Source organism: Lepidochelys kempii, chromosome 14 (assembly GCF_965140285.1).
Source record: "Lepidochelys kempii isolate rLepKem1 chromosome 14, rLepKem1.hap1, whole genome shotgun sequence".
Lineage (NCBI taxonomy): Eukaryota > Metazoa > Chordata > Testudines > Cheloniidae > Lepidochelys > Lepidochelys kempii.
In genome coordinates this window covers 45,212,328-45,232,070 of record NC_136393.1, presented here as the reverse complement: position 1 = coordinate 45,232,070, position 19,743 = coordinate 45,212,328, and the positions used below count along the sequence as shown (strand labels likewise).

General features: G+C 51.0%; 1 protein-coding gene across 5 annotated transcripts; it reads left to right on the top strand.

Annotated features, from left to right (window-relative positions):
* The first annotated feature begins 1,710 nt into the window (after positions 1-1,710).
* Positions 1,711-19,743, top strand: LOC140897863 (uncharacterized). 5 transcript variants are annotated; one of them, XM_078848546.1, is made up of 5 exons: positions 1,711-1,916; positions 12,844-13,014; positions 13,807-13,933; positions 15,022-15,135; positions 15,424-19,743. In XM_078848546.1, the coding sequence occupies exons 2-5, from the start codon at positions 12,919-12,921 to the stop codon at positions 17,961-17,963; spliced, it is 2,877 nt and encodes a 958-aa protein (XP_078704672.1). In that variant the 5' UTR covers positions 1,711-1,916; positions 12,844-12,918; the 3' UTR covers positions 17,964-19,743. The 5 variants fall into 5 exon arrangements, 4 of the variants coding, with proteins under 4 accessions (XP_078704672.1, XP_073167153.1, XP_078704673.1 ...); XM_073311052.2 differs by lacking the exons at positions 1,711-1,916; positions 12,844-13,014 and adding exons at positions 12,140-12,362; positions 13,200-13,287; XM_078848547.1 differs by lacking the exons at positions 1,711-1,916; positions 12,844-13,014 and adding exons at positions 12,332-12,362; positions 13,093-13,287.

Genomic DNA, 19,743 nt, shown 5'->3' with positions numbered 1-19,743 from the left:
TCAACCATGAAGTCCAGTGGAAAAGGGGACCTGACAGTGTCCGATCACATCTACTGACCGGACAGCCAAAGTCGAGTTACTGCGGGTGGGGAGGCACTGGGTCATCACTCCCATCAGAGCCGACTCAGCCGGGGCTGCCTCCTACCTGCACTGGGCAGCTGCAGCTCCCAGCCCCGGCTCCACAGACAAGCCCTTCCTGACCTAGGCAGGGAAGGGGGAAAGAGAAGTGGAGGGCGGGTAGACCCTTGGAGGAAGAGGTGGAGTCGGAGCAGGGCCTTGGAGGGAAGAGGTGGGGCAGGGATGGGACCTTGGAGGGAAAAGGCGGGGCAGGGGAGGTTGCAGCACTCCGACTTGAGTGTCCATTTTTAAAATATTCCCAAATTGGCAACCTGAGTCGCTAGCTGAGAGGTTGTGAAAATTTTTAGCAAACATAGAAATTGCATTTTACACAGCAGCGGATTTACTAGTTACCAATAAAGAAATTATGATTTTCATGTTTATAGGAGTAAGGGGATTGTTGGCCCCTTACTGAAACTTAATGGGTTGGCCATTAGTTAGGCCGTCTCCTAACACCAAAAGAAAGGGGAAGGGCCAATGAGAAATGAAGATCCTGAGACTGACAAGGGGCGGGGGGGGGGGACATTGCTGTAGGTCAGCCTGATTGACAGGGCAGGCAGGCCAATGAGGGAGTCAGCAGCCGGGTCCTCTCCTTTGTGTCAGCTGGAGCTGGCTGGGCTAGAGCAGAGCAGGAGGGGCTAAGGAGAGAGGAGGGCTCGGCTGGAGGCAGAGGGATGTGGGAGGGACAGACTGTGAAGGGCCCTGGCATTCCAGAGAGTGTTGTTTGGGGTTCCCCCCCACACAGCGGGATGACATGTTTTCCTTTCATCTTTCCCACTTTTCTCCTTATTTTTGTATTACATCCTGTTTAATAAATTGCATTTGTTCTTAACTCTGTGCAATGATGAAGGAAGCATCCAGAGTGGAGAGAACACCCCACAATGGGGACAGCTGTCCTGAGTGATCACAACATTGGGGGTCAAGCACCTCAGGAGCCCTGGGCCCAGCATTGGGGTTACAGGGGTCCAGAGTGGAAGCGGGCAGCGGGAGGGGTGCTCGAGCTCATGCAGGCCTCTGGGTAAAGGACTCAGATCGTTTTGCTTGCCAGTTCCTCTGGGGCTTGGTAGAAGCCAGAAAAGTTCTCCACACTAGGAGGAGTGTTCCCCCTTTTTACCTCCCCAGGCTTGGCCCAGGTCCACTGGAGCTGCTGGGGAGAGGAACCCCTCAAACACCAACACCAGAGTTAGTGTCCAACCCTGGGCTTGCCTGCAACACAGCCAGGGCCTGTGCAGGAGGCCTTGGATGTGGGAGGGACAGCTAGAAAAGTTCCCCACACTAGGAGTGTCCTCCCTCTTACCTCTGTGCATATTTATTGGTTTCTACTAAAGTTAATTAGGATTTTAGGGGCAAGTGTCAGAGCGGGCACCAGCGAGAGTTGCTGGCCACTCTCTGAGGCCACCAAATTTGGTGGTGAGAACCCCTGGGCAAGATGCTCATGATGGTCCCTTGTGACCTTGGAGCCTGTGAGTGTAACAGGAGCCGGGCACCGGGATGCTGATCCTTCGGTGAGTTGATCGCTAGGACCCAGGAGCGGCTGGGGGGCGGCTCTGGGGGGAGCGATCGCGGGGCTCAGGCCCGGCCCAGGAAGTGACTCGCAGCCGCTGCGGGGACTCTGGCTCCCGGCGAGATCCCCGAGCCCCGGCGGCTGGTGCTGGGAGCCCGGAGCCCGGGAGGGGGGAACCTCCAGCCGGGCCCTTCCCGCTGCTCCCCGGTAGCCACTCCCAGGGCAGAGCCCCCAGATCGGCCAGGGCCCCTTCCCGGCCCGGCCCCTGCCCCGGGGGGCCCCGCACGGAGGGAAGGTAAGAGAGACCCTCCCATCCCCCCTTGCAGCGGGGCCCATCCCCGTCACATCTGGGCTGCAGGGGGAGGAGGATAAAGAGGGGCTGGAGGCGGGTGCAGGGGATGCCGGGGGCAGGCTGGGATGGGGGCAGGGGTGCACGGGAGGGAAGATGGGGCAATGGAGGAGGATCGGGGACTGTGGGGCTGAGGGGAGCGAGGTCGGGAATGGGGGAAGATGTGAGTGGGGGGCACAGCGAGGGAAAGGGGGGATGTGGGGAGGCGGGCGGGTGGAGATGCCCAGGCAGCTTCTCCGCCCCATGGGAGACGAGGTGGGAGGAGCGGAGAGAAGCTCTTCTCATCTTTGGGAGTGATCAGGGGACTAACCCCTCAGGGTGCAGAAGCTACAAGGAAACCCCCACCCCCCCGACACACTCAGCTCTCAGTGTGTTATTGTCAGACACCCCTGTGGTGGTGGGGTCTGTGTGCCCTGAGTGTTGGGGGCTGCCCAGGGCCTTGTTTGATTTCCCTGTAGAGTTTAGATCTCAGCCACACCAGAGTCAGACCGGAGTCACTGCTGGCTCAGGCAGGGGGATGCGCGGATAGGCCAATGGGATCAGCCTCTTCCTGCCTGTCCCTGGGGGCTGCCGGGGAGTCCAGGGCAGCTCAATCTTCAGGTGATGCCAGCAGAGGGCTCCAGCTACTGGTAAGGGAGAGGGGTTTACACTGCAGTGGGGGGAAATCTCCCAAAGTGGCCCTTTTGGTTCTTCCCTTTTTTTAGCATTTGGCTCAGAGATGCTGTTACTGGGAGGGTCTTGTTGCCCGCACCCAGTGCCAGAGGCAAGCAACAGCGTTAGGGGAGGGGTTCGCTACCTGGTGTGCTTCACCCAATAATCACAACGGGGTGGAGAAAAGCAGAAGAGTTTATCTGAAGCGTTAAAAAGGTCCAGGGAGAATAGAATCTCAAATCCTGTTCACAGAGCAGGAAGTTACAGAGGCTTTTATACATCCTTTCTTCAGCATACTTATCCAATAGCAAGCTGCCCTAAGTATCCATATAGCCAGCCAATCCAGTTCCCAGCTAGTTTCCTTGTTTTTTGTATCATTTGTTAAACTATACATAAAGCTGCTTTATTCAGCATTGTTCATCCATATCTGCCCTGTTTGACCTTGTTTAGTTTCAGGCAGTCTGACTCTACAACATATTGTTGCAGATCCTCAGCATAACTGCTGCGAGTGCCTCCTGGCCGGGGTGCGGGGGCCGAAGGGGACACCTCCTCTGCCATTACAGTGGGGGTGGGGGTCTGGGGACTAACATTAGCTACTAACGAACCAGTCGGAGTCAAATTAGAGTGCTGTAAAATATCTGGTTGAGTACATAAAGCCAGAAACAAATGCGCATACATATGTTCATTCCACTTTCTTGTTCTCTGACAGAACAGGAGTAACTGGAGGATCGTGTTGTAATTAATTGACCCTCTTGGTGGCCACCACTCCTGGTCCTCTAGTTGATATTGAGGCAAGCCAACTGTACAGAATCGTTTTAATTGGCTCTTAGTCATCGGATCCGCACTAAATACCTTCCAGTTTGCTAGAATGTATTCTAGGGGCGTACACTGTGCCCTAACCCCCGAGCTCTGTCCCTGTCCCATACCTACAGGGTAACTCTGGGCATCCCCAGGTTCCAACAGAGCATACAATCCGGATTTCAAAGGTTCCTACCTTATCCAAGGGACCGGTTCCTCACTGTCGCCCACAGCGGCTTCTCCACTATATGAGTGCGTTGTGCCCTCCAGGCTCGATCAAATCGCGTCTCCTCCGAGGCCCCCGATGAACTCACGCGTGTGCGCTGGGCGTCGGTTCTCGCTGCAATCCTTGACCTCCAGGAGGGGTCCGGGCAAGGCTAAATAGCAGCCTCGTCGCCCACCCAGGGACGCCAAAAGCTGTTGCTGGCACCCAGTGCCAGAGGCGAGCAACAGCAGTGGAGAGGGGGTTCGCTACCCGGTGTGCTTCACCCAATAATCACAACGGGGTGGAGAAGCAGAAAAGTTTATTTGAAGTTTCAAAAAGGTACAGGGAGATTAGAATCTCAAATCCTGTACCCAGAGCAGGAAGTTACAGAGGCTTTTATACATCCTTTCTTCAGCATACTTATCCAATAGCAAGCTGCCCTAAGTATCCATATAGCCAGCCAATCCAGTTCCCAGCTAGTTTCCTTGTTTTTTTTATCATTTGTTAAACTATACATAAAGCTGCTTTATTCAGCATTGTTCATCCATATCTGCGCTGTTTGGCCTTGTTTAGTTTCAGGCAGTCTGACTCTGCAACATATTGTTGCAGATCCTCAGCATAACTGCTGTGAGTGCCTCCTGGTGGGGGAGGGCGGGGGCAAGGACACTTGGGAGTAGTGCGAGGGGGCTTCATCGACACTCGTGGTCTTCCATCCACTTGAGTTACCCAGTGGCCATGCCCCAGTGTCCCCAACAGTCTGAAGAGTCTGGGGGGAATTGGGGTGTGACATGGACATGGACATGGACAGAAGCCCCTTCTGTAACCTCCCTCTCGCCCCGACAGGCTGAGAAATCAGGTCCACGTTTCACCAAAGATCGGCCAGTGTTCCAGAGGACAGAGAAGGGAAATGGCTGTGATGGAGCCAGCTCAGGTAGGGCATTTTCAGGGACCTGCTGGGTGTGGGAGGGAGGAGTCAGGGTTTGATAAACCTACTGATTTACTAAGTAGGCCCATTGTGGCAGGGTAAGGGGGAGGGGACATTCCCCCATTTCTCAGGCAGGATATAACCACCTCGGCAGGGCTGGGAACATTTTCCAGGCTCCCAGTGCTGGAACCTAACCCCACTTGCCCAGGGCTGCTGTGAAATACGAAGGGAAGCTGTCGGGATTCCTGTTCCTGTCCCCGGCTCAGAGCTCTGCTTCCTGTCCCAGTCTGTGGCTGGCAGGCGTGTGGGAAATGAGAAGATCCTGGCGTGCTCCGTGTGCTGGGGCGGACAGGGAGCTCTCACCTTCTCCACCCCCTGAAGCCTCCTGGCTGCTGTGAGCAGGGTGGGGGTGGGATTCTGCTACTCTGGCCCTCCCACCGCTTCACATTTTTTTTTCCTTTCCCATGAGTAGTGGGATTGTGGCTGGGGCAGCAGGTGCTGAGTGGGGGACTCTTGGTGTTTCAGATGCCGGTGACCTTCGAGGAGGTGGCTATTTATTTCACCCAGGGGCAGGGGGCTCTGCTGGACCCCGCTCAGAGAGCCCTCTACAGGGACGTCATGCAGGAGAACTACGAGATGGTGTCCTCGCTGGGTAAGGGATTCCTGTCCCCTCAGTTATTAGAAGCTGTGGGGTCTGTGTGTCTTAATGTGGTCAGGTTCTTCCCTGGTCAGTTGGAGCAGAGGCGAATGGGTTCCATAATGCACAGCTGCCATGTGAGAAATACATGCATTTCGGTGCCCTCTCCACTGGGACATGGGAGTCAAAACCCAATGGACAATTTAAACCATCCCCAACCCTCCAGCTTTCAAGGATGCATAAATCCGCATTGTCTTGTCTGTCTTGTTTCTTGGCTGCACATAAAATCTCTGTTCATCTCCCTCCTTGGGAATAGCTCCAGGCATGGGGAGAGCTCTGGGCTCTGCAGGTTTAGAAAGAGGCAGGGTCTTAAGTGCAGACCTGTGTGTGAGTCAGCAAGGCCCCCAGAGTGCACAGATCCTGGGAACGCCTAGTGAGGGTGTAGTAATAATTCAATTCACCTCCCCAGACAACGTCCTCTGCACAAGGGGGCTCAGTGACCCTGTTCCCATCCTCTTGGATTCCAAGTTCCTTCAGCAGAGCACAGGGACAGGTTCCACTCACGGAACGTCCTTTGTGACAGATCCTCCACCAATGCTCCATGCACCCTGATCCGGACTCATTTCACCTTCTGCACAGGATTTCCCATTCCCAAACCTGAGCTTATCGCCCGGTTGGAACGAGGGGAAGAGCTGTGGGTGTCCGATCTCCAGGATTTCAAGGACAGAAGGCTTCTGAGATGCACCAGCACAGGTGAGGACTGACAGAGAAACCATCTAGGGAATGAAGGAAAAAGTTGAGAATCCCAAAATATGATGTGAGTAACTCCCTCAGTTCTTCTTCATCTCACTGAGAGCAGGGCTATGGTCAGCAGATATTGCTCACGCCATTCCACCCTTTCCGTCTCTCCTTCCTTGTAAGAGTTTCGGCGGGATGTGGAGGCAGAATGCAATTGCTCAGTCTTTGTGTTGGCTTTTCCCTCAGTGCTATTCCTCTTTCTCCCCAGCACAATGACTCTTCTCTGGATTGTGTCTTTCCCAGCAGGTGCTGAGCGAGGGAGTGAGAAGAAGGAGGGGAATCATCATGAGGCAGTTCCTGGGGAAGTGGAACCACAGGGGACCCTTGTGGGAAGAGCTGAAGGGAATTTTTCCCCTTGCTGGAATCAGGGAGAAGCCTGGAGAAATTGGCACAGGTCAGAGAGTCTTCTGATGAACCAACCCAGGAAGAAAGTGGATGAATCTGTGAATGGTGGGGGAGGAGACGAGAATCCCAGAGAGCAGCAGACAAATCGCAAGGAAGAGACACCCTGGCACTGCCTTGAGTGTGGGAAAGGATTCATTGTGAGATCACAACTTGTTACACATCAGACAGTCCATACGGGAGAGAAACCATTTCAATGCTTGGCCAGTGGGGAAAGCTTCAATAAGCGCAGAGATCTTAATAACCATGGGAGAAGCCACACTGTAGACAAGCCCATTCAATGCGTTGAATGTGGGAAATGTTTCAGTTCAAAGTCAGCACTAAATTCACATGAGAAAAGCCACACAGGAGAGAGACCCCACAAGTGCTTGGACTGTGGGAAAAGTTTCATACGAAGGTCAACCCTTGTTCAACATCAGGCAGTCCACACAGGAAAGAGACCCCATAAGTGCTTGGAGTGTGGGAAAAGTTTCACATGGAGAGCAGGCCTTTTTTATCATCAGAGAATCCACACAGGAGAGAGACCCCATAAATGCTTAGACTGTGGGAAAAGTTTCATATGGAGGTCAGACCTTGTTATTCATGAGGCAATCCACACAGGAGAGAGACCCCATAAATGCTTGGATTGTGGGAAAAGTTTCATACACAGGTCACACCTTGTTAAACATCAGGCAATCCACACAGGAGAGAGACCCCATAAATGCTTGGATTGTGGAAAAAGTTTCATACATAGGTCAGACCTTGTTAGACATCTGTCAATCCACACAGGAGCAAGACCCCACAAGTGCTTCCACTGTGGGAAAAGTTTCAAGCGGAAATCAGACCTTGTTAGTCATCAGGCAATCCACACAGGAGAGAGACCCCACAAGTGCTTGGACTGTGGCAAAAGTTTCATGCAGAGGTCATACCTTCTTAAACATAAAACAATTCACAAAGGAGAAAGATCCGATAAGGGCTTGGACTGTGGGAAAAGTTTCACAGCGAGGTCAAACCTTGTTAATCATCAGAGAATCCACAGCAGAGAAAGACCCCACAAGTGCTTGGACTGTGGGAAAAGTTTCACTTCGAGATCAGCCCTTAGTTATCACCAGAAAAGCAAGACAGGAGAGAGACCCCACAAGTGCTTGGACTGTGGGAAAAGTTTCACTTCAAGATCAGCCCTTGGTTATCATCAGAAAAGCCACACAGGAGAGAGATCCCACAAGTGCTTGTACTATGGGAAAAGTTTCAAGCAGAGGTCACACCTTGTTAAACATCGGGAAGTCCACACAGGAGAGAACACCCACAAGTGCTTGGACTGTGGGAAAAGTTTCACAGAGGCGTCAACCCTTGCTAAACATCAGGCAGTCCACACAGGAGAGAGACCCCACAAGTGCTTGGAGTGTGGGAAAAGTTTCACCTGGAAATCAGCTCTTGGTTATCATCAGAAAATCCATACAGGAGAGAGACCCCACAAGTGCTTGGACTGTGGGAAAAGCTTCACAGAGAGGTCAACCCTTGTTAAACATCAGGCAATCCACACAGGAGAAAAACCCCACAAGTGCTTGGACTGTGGGAAAAGTTTCAAGCGGAAGTCACACGTTGTTAATCATCAGGCAATCCACACAGGAGAAAGACCCCATAAGTGCTTGGACTGTGGGAAAAGTTTCATACAGAGATCACACCTTATTCAACATCAGGCAATCCACACAGGAGAAAGACCCCACAAGTGCTTGGAGTGTGGGAAAAGTTTCACTTGGAAATCAGCCCTTGGTTATCATCAGAAAATCCATACAGGAGAGAGACCCCACAAGTGCTTGGACTGTGGGAAAAGTTTCATACGGACGTCAGACCTCGTTAAACATGGAAGAATCCACAGAAGATGTAAACTTCTGTGACTCATGGCAAGAAAGGGTTAAGCAACTTGTATGTAATTGCCTGAGATTCAACTTTTAGAGAGAGATTTTAAAAGTGTTTCCATCTTCATCAATCTAGAGTTTGAAATGTAAACATGTTAATGTAATGTAAATGTAAGCATGTTGGAAGAGGGGTAACTGTCGTGGTCTATGTTTAGCTATATCTTTTTAGAGGTTTACAATTTATGCAAAGGGTTCCTGTATTCTGTTAATTCAGAGATTATACCCATCGCCCATGTCACCTGCCCAATTCCAGCTCCCTCTCCTTGAAATCACTGAGGTTAGGGGCTGAAGGATGGAGGGAAGGTTTATAGCTGAAATCACCGAAATGTGTTTTGCAAGGTTAATATCAGTGTGATCTGTTCCTCTCTCTTGTTCGGACATTTTCTCTGGGGATCCCGCAGACAGAAAGGAGCAGCTGTTACCATCTTGGGTTCCGATCCCAATGGTGACTGTCTACACTAGTAATTCTCAAACTGTGGGGCATGTCCTCCCAATGGAGGCACAGGAATATGTCAAGGGAGGCGTGACCTCCAGCTGGGACTCTTGAAGAAGGAACTGGCGTATCTGGGAGGTTGGGATGAATGCTCAGGCTCTCAAAAGCCAGGTGGAGCAGCAGGGCAGAAGTCAGGGTGGCAATGGGGTGATAAGTCTGCTGTGAACAGTGATATTGAGGAATATCACTTTTCACTCGGTCACCCTTAGTTCTGTGCTGCTGCTGGAGGCCTTCAGAGCTGAGCGCATCGCCAGCAACGACTTTGCCTTTAGAGCTGGGTGGCCATATATGTGCTTGTGAGGGCGAGGGCAGAAATGACCACAGATACAAAGAAGGGGGGGCCAATGAACCACTTTTGAGAACCACTGGTCTACACTCTTATGGTCACCACGATTACAGAAGGATAAATCTTCTCCAAAGTATGTCTTGTGAAGTTTCATAGGAAAAGTCATCGCCTGCTGAATATTATTGTCCTGTTAAAATGTGTCGATCAGCGCTGTCCATGGAGTTCTGAGAGTTTTCTGTATGTTTGTTACATGCTGGAAAGCTGGAAAACGCCCACAAAGTAGCTCTTTAGAGACAATGGTACCTGCAGACCAGCTAGGTGGTAAGTGGCCCTTAATTGCTTAGCTGGCCATTCACCAGCTGTGGAGCTGTGAACAAGAGAGTTACAATTCACCAGAAGGACGGCTGGACGCTCACTTTGGCCACAGACTGATTGTTGCCTGCCCCCTGGCTGGAGCTTGAACCTCAAAGAAGAGAATGGTATAAAAGCAGAAGGTAGAATTGCCTCCATTTTCACCTCTCCTCTCCCATCTTTACTGATGTCAAGGATATGCCTTGAAAGGCCACAGGGGCCTTGGACTGGGGAGGACGCACCAAGGCGGGAAGGAAATCCTTCCTGGGTACGAAGAACTGTGAACCGCTTGGAATAGCGGGCGGGTGCGAAAACCTGCTTGCTTCACATTTTCCTTAGATTGGTAAAATTTATGATTTAAAATGCATGTTTTAATTGTATAGATTTAACTAGTTCTGACCTTTCACATCTTTCTCCCTTGTGATCCCTGAAAACCTCCTTGTTCCAGTTAATAAACTGATTTTAGTGTTTTGTTTGGACCTGTGTGTTTTCATCGAAGTGTTTGGGGGATTTGACTTGAGAGAACAAGGCTGTGGCCTAATCCGACCACTTTGTGGGGGGGGGATGACCCACTAATTATTGAGTTTGTCCAGCACAGTGAACAGACTGAGCAGTCCAAGATGCAGATTACCAGGGTGCAAGGCTGGGAGCAGAAAAGTGGCTGATGTTGCTCAGTCCTTTAGTAACTTCATGAGTGTCTGGCTAGTCACACTCAGTACCGTGCAGCCAGGAGTGAGTTTGAATGCTAGTGGCTGTGTGTGAGCAGAGCGTGGTTCACACAGCGATGCAGCAGGATGGATTTGATTTAAATCATGATTTAAATCAGTAGTCTGGAAGACTCGATTTAATCATGGTATTCTACAGAAAAGTGCATTTTTGGTTTTTATGATCTTAATAGATATTCTACACAACTCAGAGATAGATGTAGGTTGCATTTTTAGAAGATACACACTATACATTTTAAAACAGATTTATTTTGAAAACTTTTCAGGTTAGTTTTACAGCTATATCAGACAATGAATGATTGTTTGATTATTTCAGTCATGCCACCCTGTGGAGGAGAACATCACCAGAGAGACATTTAAATTGTTTATTTCACTAAAACAACAACGTTAAGTATTCTGGATTTTTTTCTTCAACAGCAAAGATATAATATTTTAACAGAAAAGCATATATCCATCGTTTCTTACATTTATCTCCAGACTTCTCCTTGTCCAGATCTATTCCACCTCCAACATTCTTCTATTCATTCAACTTTTTGAAACTTTGCACTTTTGGAGAGAGGGAAGGGATTGACTCTGTGTACACAAATTTGCAGAGGGACAATAGAGGTGAGGACTGTTATTTCTCACCTCTCTATATTATTTTAAAACATTTTGGCTGTTAACAAGCATGTTACCTCTGGAGACACAAAGCCACAGTTTGAGAACTGGGAAACTAAGCATCTCTGATGGGATCTTCTAGACTGAGCACTGAGTCCCACTGGGTAGATGGAAAGATTAACCTAAATAATCTATACAGAAGCCTGTGGAACCCCATAAAATTGGGTCCCTAATCCATCAACTATTGGAACTCATGTACAAAACTTTTCTTAAACATTCCATGAATATATTGTCTCATACTATAGAATTAGAATTTACAATCCCTATTCCAGGATGAGATATCTTTGAGCTACAATGTATCTTAATTAAACGTATCTTTAGATAAGGTTTTTCCTCAAAAAGCATTTTATCAAAAAAAAATCCAATTTAAATAAAAACACTGATTTTTGTTTTACTCATTGATCTTTATCCAGCCTGGGAAACAGTGTAAAACATGCCCTGGGATGGAGAATTAAGCAGTTCAACAGTCCAGATTGTACCCTGGGGTACGTCTCACACCCGCTGTCTTCTGGGCCCCAGCATGGCACTGTTGGGCTTTCATCATCCTGGTCTTGAAAGACACGCTCAGCAGGGCAAACCAGAGAAGGGGAGCCAGCGGACATCCTCAACTCCACTGACTTTGATTTTGGCTAGATCCTGAACTCCCCCTGGTACGTGAGCAGCTGCTGGGAGCTTCGGGCCCTTGAAATCAGGGCAGGAGCAGTAGCTGCAGCGGCAGCCGGGACCCCCGGAGCTCCAGCGGCGATTTAAAGGGCCCAGGGCTCCGCTGTGGTACCGGTGGCCGGAGCCCTTCACATCACCGGCCTGGGGAAGCTGCCCCCTGCCGGTGCAGTCAGCGGTGTCCTGGCTCTTGCCGGGTCCGCCAGAGTGGATCAGACCGGCTTACTTTCACCTCTGCCAGTGGTCTAAACAATTATGCCACCCCCACTTCTGCTCTCTCTCCTTTTGCCTTCCCTCGCTCCCCTCTGCAAATCTGGCCCAGTCAGCTCAAACAACCAGAGGTTTTGGGCCAGTAGCCGGTGACCAGAGAGGCGGTGAGAGCAAGGCCTCTGCCAGCCCAATATGGAGAGAAGTTTGCCGCAGACGGGCTGATCAGCCAGCGGCCGGTGCCCGGTCAGTCCTGCAGGGAGGCTGCGAGCGAGACTGAATGCTGACAGGAGAAGTTTCGAGTCGGGATGACCCCTTACTGCTGGGAGAAGCTCCCCGAGCCCAGGGGCGGTTGGGCCCCCAGGGGGCAGGGGCTGGGCAGGGGGCTGGATTATTGTGGGTTGATCGCTAGGACCCAGGAGCGGCTGGGGGGTGGCTCTGGGGGGAGGATCGCGGGGCTCAGCCCGGCCCAGGAAGTGACTCGCAGCCGCTGCGGGGACTCTGGCTCCCGGCGAGATCCCCGAGCCCCGGCGGCTGGTGCTGGGAGCCCGGAGCCCGGGCTGCAGCCGGGAGAGGGGAACCTCCAGCCGGGCCCTGCCCGCTGCTCCCCGGGAGCCTCTCCCAGGGCAGAGCCCCCAGCCCGGCCAGGGCCCCTTCCCGGCCCGGCCCCTGCCCCGGGGGGCCCCGCTCGGGGGGAAGGTAAGAGAGACCCTCCCATCCCCCCCTTGCAGCGGCCCCCTTCCCCGTCACATCTGGGCTGCAGGGGGAGGAGGATAAAGAGGGGCCGGAGGCGGGTGCAGGGGATGCCGGGGGCAGGCTGGGATGGGGGCAGGGGTGCACGGAAGGGAAGATGGGGCAATGGAGGAGCATCGGGGACTGTGGGGCTGAGGGGAGCGAGGTCGGGAATGGGGGAGGATGTGAGTGGGGGGCACAGCGAGGGAAAGGGGGGATGTGGGCAGGCGGGCGGAGAGAAGCTCTTCTCAGCTTTGGGAGCGATCAGGGGTCTAACCCCTCAGGGTGCAGAAGCTACAAGGAAAAAACCCAACCGCCCCTCAACTCCCCCCCCACGACACACACACCCGGCTCTGAGTGTGTTATTGTCAGACACCCCTGTGGTGGTGGGGTCTGTGTGCCCTGAGTGTTGGGGGCTGCCCAGGGCCCTGGTCTGATTTCCCTGTAGGGTTCAGATCTCAGCCACACCAGAGTCAGACCGGAGTCACTGCTGGCTCAGGCAGGGGGGTGTGCGGATGGACCAATGGGATCAGCCTCTTCCTGCCTGTCCCTGGGGGCTGCCGGGGAGTCCAGAGCAGCTCAATCTTCAGGTGATGCCACCAGAGGGCTCCAGCTACTGGTAAGGGAGAGGGGTTACACTGCAAAGGGGGGAAATCTCCCAAAGTGGCCTTTCCTTTTGGTTCTTTCCTTTTTTTAGCATTTGGCTCAGAGATGCTGTTACTGGGAGGGCCTGAAGAGTCTTGGGGGAATCGGGGAGTGACATGGACAGAAGTCCCTTCTGTAACCTCCCTCTCGCCCTGACAGGCAGAGGAATCAGGTCCACGTTTCACTAAAGATCAGCCAGTCTTCCAGGGGAGAGAGAAGGGAAATGGCTGTGTTGGAGCCAGCTCAGGTAGGGGATTTTCAGGGAGCTGCTGGGCGGGGGAGGGAGGAGTCAAAGTTTGATTAACCTACTGATTTACTAAGTAGGCCCATTGTGGCAGGGAAATGGGGAGGGGACATTCCCCCATTTCTCAGGCAGGATATAACCACCTTGGCAGGGCTGGGAACATTTTTCAGGCTCCCAGTGCTGGAGCCTGACCCCACTTGCCTGGGGCTGCTGTGAAATACGAAGGGAAGCTGTCGGGATTCCTGTCCCTGTCCCCGGCTCAGAGCTCTGCTTCCTGTCCCAGTCTGTGGCTGGCAGGCGTGTGGGAAATGAGAAGATCCTGGCGTGCTCCGTGTGCTGGGGCGGACAGGGAGCTCTCACCTTCTCCGCCCCCTGAAGCCTCCTGGCTGCTCTGAGCAGGGTGGGGGTGGGATTTTGCTATTCTGGCCCTCCCACAGCTTCACGTTTTTTTTTCCATTCCCCTGAGCAGTGGGATGGTGGCTGGGGCAGCAGGTGCTGAGTGGGGGACTCTTGGTGTTTCAGATGCCAGTGACCTTCGAGGAGGTGTCTATTTATTTCACCCAGGGGCAGGGGGCTCTTCTGGACCCCGCTCAGAGAGCCCTCTACAGGGACGTCATGCAGGAGAACTACGAGACGGTGTCCTCGCTGGGTAAGGGATTCCTGTCCCCTCAGTTATTAGAAGCTGTGGGGTGTGTGTGTCTTAATGTGGTCAGGTTCTTCCCTGGTCAGTTGGAGCAGAGGCGAATGGGTTCCATAATGCACAGCTGCCATGTGAGAAATACATGCATTTCGGTGCCCTCTCCACTGGGACATGGGAGTCAAAACCCAATGGACAAGCTAAACCATCCCCACCCCTCCAGCTTTCAAACGGGCATATACCTGCATTGTCTTCTCTGTAAAAAGAAAAGGAGGACTTGTGGCACCTTAGAGACGAACCAATTTATTTGAGCATGAGCTTTCGTGAGCTACAGCTCACGTCATCGGATGCATACCGTGGAAACTGCAGCAGACTTTATATACACACAGAGAATACGAAACAATACCTCCTCCCACCTTACTGTCCTGCTGGTAATAGCTTATCTAAAGTGATCATCAAGTTGGGCCATTTCCAGCACAAATCCAGGTTTTCTACCCTCCACCCCCCCACACACAAACTCACTCTCCTGCTGGTAATAGCTCATCCAAACTGACCACTCTTCAAGTCTGCTGCAGTTTCCACGGTATGCATCCGATGAAGTGAGCTGTAGCTCACGAAAGCTCATGCTCAAATAAATTGGTTAGTCTCTAAGGTGCCACAAGTACTCCTTTTCTTTTTGCGAATACAGACTAACACGGCTGTTACTCTGAAACCTGTCTTCTCTGTGTTGTTTCTTGCCTACACATACAATCTCTGTTCATCTCCCTCCTTGGGAATAGCTCCAGGCATGGGGAGAGCTCTGGGCTCTGCAGGTTTAGAAAGAGGCAGGGTCTTAAGTGCAGACGTGTGTGAGTCAGCAAGGCCCCCAGAGCACACAGATCCTGGGAACGCCTAGTGAGGGTGTAGTAATAATTCAATTCACCTCCCCAGACAACGTCCTCTGCACAAGGGGGCTCAGTGACCCTGTTCCCATCCTCTTGGATTCCACGTTCCTCCAGCAGAGCACAGGGACAGGTTCCACTCACGGAACGTCCTTTGTGACAAATCCTCCACTGATGGTCCATGCACCCTGATCTGGACTCATTTCACTTTCTGCACAGGATTTCCCGTTCCCAAACCTGAGCTTATCGCCCGGCTGGAACGAGGGGAAGAGCTGTGGGTGTCCGATCTCCAGGATTTCAAGGACAGAGGGCTTCGGAGATGCACCAGCACAGGTGAGGACTGACAGAGAAACCATCCAGGGAATGAAGGAAAAAGTTGAGAATCCCAAAATATGATGTGACTAATGCCCTCAGTTCTTCTACATCTCACCGAGAGCAGGGCTATGGTCAGCAGATATTGCTCACGCCATTCCACCCTTCCCGTCTCTCCTTCCTTGTAAGTGTTAGGGTGGGATGTGGAGGCAGAATGCAATTGCTCAGTCTTTGTGTTGGCTTTTCCCTCAGTACTATTCCTCTTTCTCCCCAGCACAATGACTCCTCTCTGGATTGTGTCTCTCCCAGCAGGTGCTGAGCGAGCGAGTGAGAAGAAGGAGGGGAATCATCATGAGGCAGTTCCTGGGGAAGTGGAACCACAGGGGACCTTTTTGGGAAGAGCTGAAGGGAATTTTTCCCCTTGCTGGAATCAGGGAGAAGCCTGGGGAAATTGGCACAGGTCAGAGAGGCTTCTGATAAACCAACCCAGGAAGAAAGTGGATGAATCTGTGAATGGTGGGGGAGGAGACGAGAATCCCAGAGAGCAGCAGACAAAACCCAAGGAAGAGACACCCTGGCACTGCCTTGAGTGTGGGAAAGGATTCATTGTGAGATCAAAACTTGTTACACATCAGACAGTCCATACGGGAGAGAAACCATTTCAATGCTTGGCCAGTGGGGAAAGCTTCAATAAGCACAGAGATCTTAATAACCATGGGAGAAGCCACACTGTAGACAAGCCCATTCAATGCGTTGAATGTGGGAAATGTTTCAGTTCAAAGTCAGCACTAAATTCACATGAGAAAAGCCACACAGGAGAGAGACCCCACAAGTGCTTGGACTGTGGGAAAAGTTTCATACGAAGGTCAACCCTTGTTCAACATCAGGCAGTCCACACAGGAAAGAGACCCCATAAGTGCTTGGAGTGTGGGAAAAGTTTCACATGGAGAGCAGGCCTTTTTTATCATCAGAGAATCCACACAGGAGAGAGACCCCATAAGTGCTTGGACTGTGGGAAAAGTTTCATATGGAGGTCAGACCTTGTTATTCACGAGGCAATCCACACAGGAGAGAGACCCTATAAATGCTTGGATTGTGGGAAAAGTTTCATACACAGGTCACACCTTGTTAAACATCAGGCAATCCACACAGGAGAGAGACCCCATAAATGCTTGGATTGTGGAAAAAGTTTCATACACAGGTCAGACCTTGTTCGACATCAGGCAATCCACACAGGAGCAAGACCCCACAAGTGCTTCCACTGTGGGAAAAGTTTCAAGCGGAAATCAGACCTTGTTAGTCATCAGGCAATCCACACAGGAGAGAGACCCCACAAGTGCTTGGACTGTGGCAAAAGTTTCATGCAGAGGTCATACCTTCTTAAACATAAAACAATTCACAAAGGAGAAAGATCCCATAAGTGCTTGGACTGTGGGAAAAGTTTCACAATGAGGTCAAACCTTGTTAATCATCAGAGAATCCACAGCGGAGAAAGACCCCACAAGTGCTTGGACTGTGGGAAAAGTTTCACTTTGAGATCTACCCTTGGTTATCATCAGAAAAGCCACACAGGAGAGAGACCCCACAAGTGCTTGGACTGTGGGAAAAGTTTCACTTGGAGATCAGCCCTTGGTTATCATCAGAAAAGCCACACAGGAGAGAGACCCCACAAGTGCTTGGACTGTGGGAAAAGTTTCATATGCAAGTCAGATCTTGCTAATCATCAGGCAATCCACACAGGAGAGAGACCCCACAAGTGCTTGGACTGTGGGAAAAGATTCATACGAAGGTCACGCCTCGTTCAACATCAGGCAATCCACACAGGAGAGAGACCCCACAAGTGCTTGGAATGTGGGAAAAGTTACATTTGCAAGTCAGATCTTGCTGATCATCAGGTAATCCACACAGGAGAGAGACCCCACAAGTGCTTTGACTGTGGGAAAAGTTTCAAGCGGAAATCAGTCCTTGTTCGTCATCAGGCAATCCACACAGGAGAGAGACCCCACAAGTGCTTAGATTGTGGGAAAAGTTTCATAAGAAAGTCACAGCTTGTTCAACATCAGGCAGTCCACACAGAAGAGAGACCCCACAAGTGCTTTGACTGTGGGAAAAGTTTCAAGCAGAGGTCATACCTTGTAAAACATCGGGCAGTCCACACAGAAGAGAGACCCCAGAAGTGGTTTGATTCTGGGAAAAGTTTCATGCAGATGTCACACTTTGTTAATCATCAGGCAATCCACAAAGGAGAGAGACCCCACAAGTGCTTTGACTGTGGGAAAAGTTTCATGCAGAGGTCACACCTTGTTCAACATCAGGCAATCCACAAAGGAGAGAGACCCCACAAGTGCTTGGACTGTGGGAAAAGTTTCATGCAGAGGTCACACCTTGTTCGTCATCAGGCAATCCACACAGGAGAGAGACCCCACAAGTGCTTGCATTGTGAGAAAAGTTTCATAAGAAAGTCACATCTTGTTCAACATCAGGCAATCCACAGAGGGGAGAGACCCCATAAGTGCTTGGACTGTGGGAAAAGTTTCATAAGAAAGTCACACCTTGTTCAACATCAGGCAATCCACAAAGGAGCAAGACCCCACAAGTGCTTGGATTGTGGGGAAAGTTTCATATGCAAGTCAGATCTTGCTGATCATCAGGCAAACCACACAGGAGAGAGACCCCACAAGTGCTTGGAGTGTGGGAAAAGTTTCACTTGGAAATCAGCCCTTGGTTATCATCAGAAAATCCATACAGGAGAGAGACCCCACAAGTGCTTGGACTGTGGGAAAAGTTTCATACGGACGTCAGACCTCATTAAACATGGAAGAATCCACACAAGATGTAAACTTCTGTGAGTCATGGCAAGAAAGGGTTAAGCAACTTGTATGTAATTGACTGAGATTCAACTTTTAGAGAGAGATTTTAAAAGTGTTTCCACCTTCATGAAGCTAGAGTTTGAAATGTAAACATGTTAAAGACTTGGAAGAGGGGTAACTGTCGTGGTCTATGTTTAGCTATATCTTTTTAGAGGTTTACAATTTATGCAAAGGGTTCCTGTATTCTGTTAATTCAGAGATTATACCCATCGCCCATGTCACCTTCCCAATTCCAGCTCCCTCTCCTTGAAATCACTGGGGTTAGGGGCTGAAGGATGGAGGGAATGTTTATAGCTGAAATCACTGAAATGTATTTTGCAAGGTTAATATCAGTGAGATCTGTTCCTCTCTCTTGTTCGGACATTTTCTCTGGGGATCCCGCAGACAGAAAGGAGCAGGTGTTACGATCTTGGGTTCCGATCCCAACGGTGACTGTCTACACTAGTAATTCTGAAACTGTGGGGCACGTCCTCCCAATGGAGGCACAGGAATATGTCAAGCGTGACCTCCGGCTGGGACTCTTGAAGAAGGACCTGGCCGATCTGGGAGGTGGGGATGAATGCTCAGGCTCTCAAAAGCCAGGTGGAGCAGCAGGGCAGAAGTCAGGGTGGCAATGGGGTGATAAGTCTGCTGTGAACAGTGATATTGAGGAATATCACTTTTCACTCGGTCACCCTTACTTCTGTGCTGCTGCTGGAGGTCTTCAGAGCCGGGCGCATCGCCAGCAACGACTCTGCCTTTAGAGCTGGGTGGCCATATATGTGCTTGTGAGGGCCGGGGCGTAAATGACCACACACACAAAGAAGGGGGGGCCAATGAAACACTTTTGAGAACCACGGTTCTACACTCTTATGGTCACCATGATTACAAAAGGATAAATCTTCTCCAAAGTATGTCTTGTGAAGTATCATAGGAAAAGTTATCATCTCCTGAATATTATTGTCCTGTTAAAATGTGTCTATCAGCGCTGTCCATGGAGCTCTGATAGTTTGCTGTACGTTTGTTACATGCTGGAAAGCTGGAAAACGCCCACAGACTAGCTCTTTAGAGACAATGGTACCTGCAGACCAGCTAGGTGCTAAGTGGCCATTAATTGCTTAGCTGGCCATTCGCCAGCTGTGGAGCTGTGAACAAGAGAGTTACAATTCCCCCCTGGAACCCCGACCTAGGATATTCTATCTACTACCCAAGATCCATAAACCTGGAAATCCTGGGTGCCCCATCATCTCAGGCATTGGCACCCTGACAGCAGGATTGTCTGGCTATGTAGACTCCCTCCTCAGGCCCTACGCTACCAGCACTCCCAGCTACCTTCGAGACACCACTGACTTCCTGAGGAAACTTCAATCCATCGGTGATCTTCCTGATAACACCATCCTGGCCACTATGGATGTTGAAGCCCTCTACACCAACATTCCACACAAAGACGGACTACAAGCCGTCAGGAACACTATCCCCGATAATGTCACGGCTAACCTGGTGGCTGAACTTTGTGACTTTGTCCTTACCCATAACTATTTCACATTTGGGGACAATGTATACCTTCAGATCAGCGGCACTGCTATGGGTACCCGCATGGCCCCACAGTATGCCAACATTTTTATGGCTGATTTAGAACAACGCTTCCTCAGCTCTCGTCCCCTAAAGCCCCTACTCTACTTGTGCTGTATTGATGACATCTTCATCATCTGGACCCATGGAAAAGAAGCCCTTGAGGAATTCCACCATGATTTCAACAATTTCCATCCCACCACCAACC

Excerpts from the sequence above, each read along its gene's own strand:
- LOC140897863 (XM_078848546.1), top strand. The coding sequence starts at position 12,919 with ATGGGATCAGCCTCTTCCTGCCTGTCCCTGGGGGCTGCCGGGGAGTCC. Across the intron at positions 13,015-13,806 it reads CCAGAGGGCTCCAGCTACTG|ATGCCAGTGACCTTCGAGGA; the intron begins GTAAGGGAGAGG and ends TTGGTGTTTCAG. Across the intron at positions 13,934-15,021 it reads CGAGACGGTGTCCTCGCTGG|GATTTCCCGTTCCCAAACCT; the intron begins GTAAGGGATTCC and ends CTTTCTGCACAG.